This window comes from Macrobrachium rosenbergii, chromosome 49 (assembly GCF_040412425.1).
Source record: "Macrobrachium rosenbergii isolate ZJJX-2024 chromosome 49, ASM4041242v1, whole genome shotgun sequence".
In the NCBI taxonomy this organism is placed as follows: Eukaryota; Metazoa; Arthropoda; class Malacostraca; order Decapoda; family Palaemonidae; genus Macrobrachium; species Macrobrachium rosenbergii.
In genome coordinates, this window is record NC_089789.1 from 11,035,147 (window position 1) to 11,044,114 (window position 8,968).

General features: G+C 35.5%; 1 protein-coding gene across 1 annotated transcript in view; it reads right to left on the reverse strand.

The window, feature by feature from the left end:
• Positions 1–8,968, reverse strand: part of LOC136832084 (protein O-mannosyl-transferase TMTC1-like) — a 117,966-nt gene that overhangs the window by 20,946 nt on the left and 88,052 nt on the right. Inside the window, exons 4-10 of the mRNA XM_067092715.1 lie at positions 8,607–8,680; positions 6,253–6,930; positions 5,276–5,348; positions 4,193–4,296; positions 2,821–3,007; positions 1,993–2,114; positions 829–972 (exon numbers count right to left, since the gene is read on the reverse strand). Coding sequence (XP_066948816.1) covers positions 829–972; positions 1,993–2,114; positions 2,821–3,007; positions 4,193–4,296; positions 5,276–5,348; positions 6,253–6,930; positions 8,607–8,680 — 1,382 coding nt within the window. The remainder of the gene's footprint in view (positions 1–828; positions 973–1,992; positions 2,115–2,820; positions 3,008–4,192; positions 4,297–5,275; positions 5,349–6,252; positions 6,931–8,606; positions 8,681–8,968) is intronic.

An 8,968-nucleotide genomic window follows, 5' to 3' on the forward strand; every position in this document is an offset into this window, starting at 1 on the left:
TAATAAGACACTGGACGAAGAGGAATAGATATACAGCAACACGTCAACTCAACGGACGCCCACTCAGCGGACGTCTGTCCTCAAACATGCTTCCATATTATGATTAATATTCCTTACGTCACCATTTTAGAAGAAATTTATTTTTAGATATATGTCTTAAACTGAATGTCAAGTGTAAAGTACTGCAGGGTATTTTCGGTTAGTAACTGTGTGGAATTGCTGTTAGCTGCGAGATATCTACAAAATGTTCAAGTGCAGACTGGAACATCAGTTCTTCGTTTCTTTACGGACTTAGTTACTTATCAAATAGGCAAGACCTTTAAAACGTCTGACAAATTGAGGTGTTCCTTAAAGGGCTTTGTTACTTATCAGAAAGACCAGACTCCTAAAGCATCTGTTAAACTGAAGTGTTACTTACCGGACTTCGTTACTTATCAGAAAAGCCAGACTCCTAAAGCATCTGTTAAACTGAAGTTACGCCTTTGTTACTTGTCAGAAAGGCCAGACCTCTAAAGCATCTGCTAAACTGAGGTGTTAAGTTACTTAACGGACTTGGTTCCTTATCACAAGGCCAGGCCTACCAAAACGTCCGTTAAATTGAAGTGTTACTTAACGGACTTAGTTACTTATCAGAAAGGCCAGACCCTTAAAACGTCAGTTAAATTGAGGTGTTACTTAACGGACTTTGTTACTTACACAAGACCAGGCCCTCCAAAGCGCCCGTTAAACTGAGGTGTTACTGTATTCACGAACGATAATCAGACACAGGAAAAAGAAGAACAAAGAATACAGGAAGAAAGGACAGGCGAGAAGACAACGCGACCTCACCTGAAGAGCGTCGCCCTGGACTCCCAATCGCGGTTCCTCAGGAGAGTCCTGCAGGAGAAAAGGATCAGCAGCAGCAGGAGGAAGGGCGCCCGGTATCGTCCGCAGCGGTTGGCGCCGATGCTGACCAGGATGGACCATCCCAAACTTTAGGAGATATGAAAAACAATAAAAAGTTAATTTTACCTTTAATATCTTAGTACCAAACTTTACGACGAAAAGCAGAAACAATAAAAGTTAATCTTTTTCAAAATCAATATCTTAGTACCGAACTTTAGGAGGACGAGTAGAAGCAATAAAAGTAAGTTAATCTTATTTTTAATATCTTTGTGGAAAATAACTGCTCTTAATTTTCCAATTAGAAACAATAAAGGGAGGTTAATTTTATTCTGAATATCTACGTAGAAAGTAACTGGTCTTAATTTTCCAATTATTGCACTTTTTCTTTTTTAAATAAAGCAAATAATTCTGTACAAATGCTATTATAGTATATTTAATCACTATAAGCACAGTTCAGTCAATTTTCATAGTTTATTATCATAAAAACAATAAAATAAGGTTGATTTAATTTCTAATATATTTCCAGTTTTTTTTTAACAAAGCACAGGAAATTCTGCATGAATAATATTGTAAGTCACTTAATTACTATAAACACAACCCAGTCCATTCATAATTCGTTATCGTGAAACCAATAAGAGAAAGTTACTTTTACTCTTAATGCCTGCATATAATATAACGGGTTTTTATTTTCTAAATAAGGCAATTTTTCTTTAACAAAGCAAATGAGATTTTTTAAGAATAAAATTGTTATATATTTAATCACTATGGACGGTATTTTCGTTGAAATTCACTGGTCTTCATTTTCCAACTAATCCATTATTTCTTTTTACACAAAGCAAAGTTTTGTACGAATAATATTGTTAATATACATTTAACTACCATAAGCACTATTCGGTAAACGCATGATCACAGACTATTTCCTCCAAACAACGCAATTATCCTTTGGAGACCAACAAGATTTATCTTAAGAATTATGGTTCACGTACCTAGTTGTCATAAATCTACATTAATTCTTCATTTTTCTCAAGGACCATCTATCTTAGCCAAGTATCTCAGAAGAAAACTGAACTCCAAGTAAATAACACGAAACCCCATCCTACAAAGTACCTTGGGATGTAAAGGATTCTCTCTGCCACGACGAATCCTACGGTGAAGAAGAGATTAGTAGCCGGTAGGAAGGACAGCACCACCATGGCCACTGACAGGAGGGTCACTCGACTCATCTCGCCCTTCAAAAATAAATAAATAAATAAATAAATAAAAAAATTAATAAATAAAATAAAATAAAAAATAAAAAAATATTTCAATGCGTAAGACTGTCCCTACCTTCTTTCAGGAGTATTCACATATAAAGCTGAAAGTTTTTGCGTTTCAAAAGGTGTGTTTTAACTATATTTTAATGGTTTTGCTAAATAACAGATTTATGTGAATATATATATATATATATTATATATATATATATATATATATATATATATATATATATATATATATATATATATATATATATATATATATATATATATATATATATATAATATTCGTTTTCAACAGTCACTTTATTGCACTCAGCTATTAGTTATGATAAAAAGTGGAATGAAACAATAAAATAAATCAAAGTGTATTCTAGATGGAGAAATGGTTTGATTCTACATAAGAAATTTTATATATATATATATATATATATATATATATATATATATATATATATATATATATATATATATATATATATATAGATAGAGAGAGAGAGAGAGAGAGAGAGAGAGAGAGAGATCCTAACATAGCATATCATTTGCACCTCCCCAGAAGAAATGCTATTGACATACTGCCATAAGGCCAACGGTAGGCGAAAGTTCTCTTCCACTAAAGCATTCTCTCTCTCTGTCTCTGTCTCTCTCTCTGTCTGTCTCTCTCTCTCCAGGCAAATCTTACCTTCACAATGCACCCCCGACTTAGCATGCCCAAGAGAACGACATAAAAAGCGACTGAGGCGACGTTCCTGACATCTGTTGGCGAAGTGATAAGTGGGATGGAGCCCAACTGCCAATCGTGGGACAACCTCCAAGGGCACAGCAACAGCCAGGTGTTAAAGGCCGGCAGGTAAAGGAATGTCAACGTCCTGTTGAAAGGAGAGACACATAATTACAGAGGTTTTCAAGTGGATGGCATTAAAAAGCTTGTTTTGAAGGTCTGGTGTCTAGAGCTGTCATCTGAACGAGGCAATGCAACGATTAGATTATAGGTTTTTATATGGATGACGTTCAAAACTTTTATTTTTTTAAGGTCTGGTGTCTAAAGCAATCATGTGAACGAGGCTGTGCCAGTGGAGTTGGGTTTGCTAAAAAATGTATGGGTAGTTTCATGCCCATTTGCTTGGGTATTTGTGGTTGTGATTATCATAACACAGAAAAGTTTTTCAAAAGCTATAGTCTGCTTCTGTTCATTTGAACGAGGCATTGTAAGTGGAGTTGGGTGTGCAGAAAAATGTATGGGCTTGTCATGCCCATTTGCCAGGGCACCCATTTGGGCATTTATGATGGTGATTCTGATAACACTGAAAATCATTTTAAAGTTAGTCCTTATTTCTTATTTATTTGAACGAGGCAGCGCAAGCGGAGTTTGGTTTGCTAATAAAGTAATGTATGAGTAGTGTAATGTTTGGGTATTTGGGCATTTATGATGGTGATTATGATAATGAGTTTGATGATGATAAGTTGCAGACCTTTGCTCGAGAAGGCGCGTACGATTTTGATGGCAAAATTCTTTTTAAGGATGCCTATCTCTGGAGTCATGTAACAATATGCTCTTAATCTGTAAATATTATTTGAGGAGAAACCACACAATAAAAGTCTTTGGTGGCCCAAAATCTTATATTTTAGAACTCTTGAAATAATATTAAAAAAGAGAAACCAACACCACATGAACAGTTTAGGGGTTGTAAAACAGAAAACTGTAGTTTTAAAGATGGGAAATGTTTACTGTTGATTTGTTAACGTCATATCAAGAAAAAAAAGAAAGAATATTAATCACATGTACAAGTTTAGGAATTAAAATACACAAGAGTGTACCCTACAGCATGAAAATATTTATTGTTGCTCTGTAAATGTTATATCGTGAAAAAATATTATGACCAACAAATGAAATGTTTTTGTTAAAAACAGGAAAGTGAGTTATAACTCATGCAAATACCTATCATTGCTTTGTAAACATCCCTTATTAAAAAATAATTACTAATAACACAAGGAACTTTTGGAATAAGCTTTGGGTCAAGATAAAGAAAAAAGCGCGCATTTTTGAAGACTACCTCGTCAGGAGAGAAGAAGCGTAAGCTGCCGGGTTGTCTTGCTCGCTGAAGGTGGGAGATGATCCTTGCAGCATCCAGAGTCTGAAGGTCAGAATGATGCAGCCCTGTAGGTTGGCAACGCCGTGAGAGGAAAGAATATAAAGACATGCTTTCACTAATTCTCTGTTTCATTTGATGCCGTACCATGTTCTGAGTGAGACGCTTTCCGCATTGTCAGTCATCCTCACTGCCAATGGTACAAGTTTACGTTTTACGTAACGGGTTGTTTTATCTGATATGTTCACACTTTGTAAATTATAAATGGCAAAACTATATTTTCAAGTAATGAGTCACTTTTATTCGAAAATATTCCAGCTGATAAATCACATTACTCCTAAAAGGAATGAGCGACAACGAGCAATTGTATTTTCACTATCATGGACACAAGGTTCTTTTATCGTGTGATTATTACTCTAAAAGCAACAGTCTTCTGCTTCGTGCAATAATGTATTTACATTATCAACGATTTAACTTATATTTTCATTTGACATTATAAATGACTTTAAAAAGCTGTCTTCTACACTGCGTAAATATTTTACATCATATCTGACATAAATTATAATTTTCTTGCAATGAGTTACTTTACTTAAAAAAAAAAAAGCCTCGCATTTTATAGTTGAAATTAAGTTTAAAAAGTTATCAACTGTATTGTGTAAGTTATCTCCACAACCTACGACACAAATGAACAGACCTAATGATTTTATCCTTAGAGCCTTGAATAATTTAGTAATGACACCTCTGGTTCAATTGATGAAAATGTACAAATGATCCTGGCTACATTGGTGAAAATATCACCTATATAAAGTCATTTAATTTTTTTAATATATACTAATTCTATTGGACAAAGAATAACACCAACAGCTAGCATGCATTATAAACCAACGCTAGTGACGAAATTCAGTTTGTGCTTTTGCACGAGATGAAAAAAAAGTTTGACAAATGGGAAAACGCTCAGCTGCCTTTCGGAACAAAACGATCACATTAGTCTCTTTATATTTATATATTTATGGAATAAATTATACTGAGCGATGAATTTTGACTCACCATGATGCAGAGCCATACCATTCTTCTCAAAATCGCCTCCGATATTTTATCTGGCGGATGTTTTTGAAAGATCCTGAAAACAAATTAGTGAAAGGATTATTATTATTATTATTATTATTATTATTATTATTATTATTATTATTATTATTATTATTATTATTCAGAGGATGAAACCCATTCCTATGGAACAAGGTCGCAGGGGCCACTGACTTGAAATTCAAGCTTCCAAAGAATATTATGGTGTTCATTAGGAAGATGTAAGAGAATGAGGAACTGATGTCAAGTTTTGATATTTACTCGAAAAATGCACCTTTTTAAAATCAAAGCTATAACACTGATGTAAAAATTGACCTGTTAAAAATCAAAGCTTCAACAACGACAGGGAATTTCAATATGAGAAGGTAGCTAATTTCTTTTGATCAATTTAATCAATGGAATTAAATAACCTCTGCTGAAATTTTGGGAAATTAAATACTTTCTTCTTGGTGGTTTAAAATTACAATTTTTTTTAGTATGGGACACTAAATAATTTCTTGTAGAATTGACAGGTTGAAAGTCTGATTTTGGGCTGTGGGAACTGAACAATTTCTGTTGATCAGCTAAAATTTAGAATTCTTAGTCCGGAACATCAAATAATTTTATTTCGACCAAATTAATTATCAGATCTTTTCACATTGACAGTAAATAATCATTAACGGGTTGTAGAAAGGTTGAATTTTTAGTCTGAAACTAAATAATTTTATTTCAATCGAATTAAGATTAAAGGCTTTTCATGGGAAAGTAAATAAACACTTATGATCCGTAAAAAATCAGACATTAAATAACTTTATTTGACCCCATTTAAAAATAAATTTTTATTTCCATGGGACATCAAATAATCATTTATGATGTGTAGAAAGTTAGAACTTTTATTAAGGAATGAAAAATAATTTCTGATCTGTCAAAAATCAGAAGAAACTAGACATCTCAGGACCTACTTCTTCAGATGCTTCCGATGACAGATGGCGTCCCAGGCGGCGCAGACAGCCAGGGACGTGATGGCCAGCTCTTTGCAGAGGGTTCCTACGGCAGCCACCAGCCCTGTCAATCCTACCCACAGCTGCTCGTCCTTGATCCAATCCTTCTCCTCGTCTCGATCTTCGATCTCATCCTCTCCAGGACACTGCTGTTGCCGCTCTTCCTCGTCTCCTGCGACTTCTTCGGAGGGTTCCTGGGTCTTGTCGCACTTCTCGTGGGCGAGGTCACTCTCATTTTGATACGCAGTCTTCCAGCAGTCTTGCTCGCGCGCCCTTGCGTCCCCCTCGCTTCGGAAGAGCCCATTTCCTCCAGGGACTTCGGAGCAACAACAAGATTCCTCCGTCGGGGAGTAATAATGGACGCAGACGAGGCATGGAGGCGTCGTCGCTGCTGCCATCTCTTTGGCGACGCATTCGTAGCATCCTCCCATTCCGTAAGTTCTCGGTCTTCTCTTCCCCTTCCCTCCTCCTCCTCCTCCTCCACCCTCTGAGGAGGAGGACGACCCGCCATTACTCCAATCTTCCATTTCCCATTCGGCGGTCCCATTTCCACTGATTGCTTCCACGGGGCCGCAGTTTCTTCCCTTCGGCACTTTGAGGGAGTCTTGGCGAACATGGCTAACATTAGCTTCTATTGCTCTGTTGAAAACAGAAAAAAAATGAGAGAGAGAGAGAGAGAGAGAGAGAGAGAGAGAGAGAGAGAGAGAGAGAGAGAGAGAGAGAGAGTGTGTTAAGCTAGCCTTAATTTTAAGATAGTTGGATATATGGGATGTTAAAAGCAGATTCGAGGCCCTTCCAGAGAGAGAGAGAGAGAGAGAGAGAGAGAGAGAGAGAGAGAGAGAGAGAGAAAATCCCTTACCCTTACAGCAACTGAGTAAATGAGATATAAAAAGCACAACCCCTTCCCTTAATGGTTACTCAAGCAAAGGTAACAGGTCTTATATATACAGTCGTTAGCCGCCGGAAGACTCTTCCTATCTACTAGCGGGTTTCGGTTGAGTTAGGCTTCCTGGACAGTCAATACGCAATTCTACCTGTTCACTAGACGCTCTTACACTTTGGTGTTTACCTACGTTCAACTTTTGCGTGAAATTTTAATTTCTATTTATTCTTTTTGTTTTTATGAAATGATACAGTAATGAGGGGTATCACTTAAAAAAAACTTTCCCTACTATTTTTTTTTAATGATACAGCAATATGGCGTTCGGTACAGAAACGCATCAAAAATGAAGAGCAATTTGAAACTGATGGAATAGAAAACTTTCCCTCTCAATTTTTTTTTTTTTTTGTTAATGACACAGCGATATGGCGTTCGGTACAGAAATTCGTCAGAAAACGAAGGCCAATTTGAAAGTGATGGAATACAAAACTTTCCCTGACTTTTTTTTTTAAATGATACAGTAATAGGGCCAGTAAATGGGGCGTTTAGTACAGAAACGCATCATAAAATTAAGTCTAATTTGAAAATGATGGAATACAAAACTTTCCTTATGCTTTTAAAATTTTTTTTTTTACATGATACAGTAAAGGGGGTATTCGGCACAGAAATTCGTCAGAAAATGAAACAGATTTTGGAAATGAAGGAATTCAAAACTATCCATATCGTTTTTTTCTTGTGAAATGATACAGCAATACGGCGTTCGGTACAGAAAATCGTTAGAAAATGAAACGCAATTTGGAAATGAAGGAATACAAAACTTTCCCTCTCATTTTTTTTTTTTTTTTGTTAATGATAAAGCAATATGGCGTTCGGTACGGTAACGCATCAGGAAATGAGGAGCAATTTGAAACTGATGCAATGCACCTTTTGTCTTTGTCATTTTCTTATTCCATATTGCTTTAGGCAGCGTTAATGACTTGATTTAAAAAAAGACTACGGAAAGAGTTGTATCTAAAGTAGCACTGAAAGGTATTTCTTTAACAGCTGACTGACTGACTGACTGGTAGATAAATAAATAAACAAATAAATAAATTAATTAACATATAAATAAATAATTACATACTTATATAAGTATTTACATATATATATATATATATATATGTTTATTTATTTATTTAAGATTAAATAAGTAACAAATAGATAAAACATTAAAATTATTTTCAGAATTAAAAAAAAAAAATTTATACCTAACGAAGTCATTTGATAACAAAAATTTGTTACTACACTTGATCAGGTAGCTCTTGTACACCAAATACCCTATCAAATTTGAGGGTGAATTACAGCAATATGATAATTAAAATGTCAATTTGAACGTAATGGCTGTAATTTAACCTTTAAAAGTTTTAAATCCCCCGACAAACAAAAAATGGCTTACCGCTGGTAGGTGAGTATCGCTGTCAAGAAAGTAATGGCTGCCAAAACGTCCGCTCGACCTACGAGGCCTGTCACCTGCAAGGGAATAGGATTCGGTAAATAGCTTTGCATTGTGACAAGACACAATTCTCTCTCTCTTTCTCTCTCTCTCTCTCTCTCAGCTCAGTGGTCTGGTATCCCAAACTAAGATACACTTAACTTTAACTCTCTCTCATACACACACAGACACACGCACACAAACACACAAACATACATACAAACACACATACACATGAAAATGGACACAGACAGCCAGACAGACACACACAAGCACATATACACATTCACACAAAACCACCCACACACACACACACAAAGCACAAA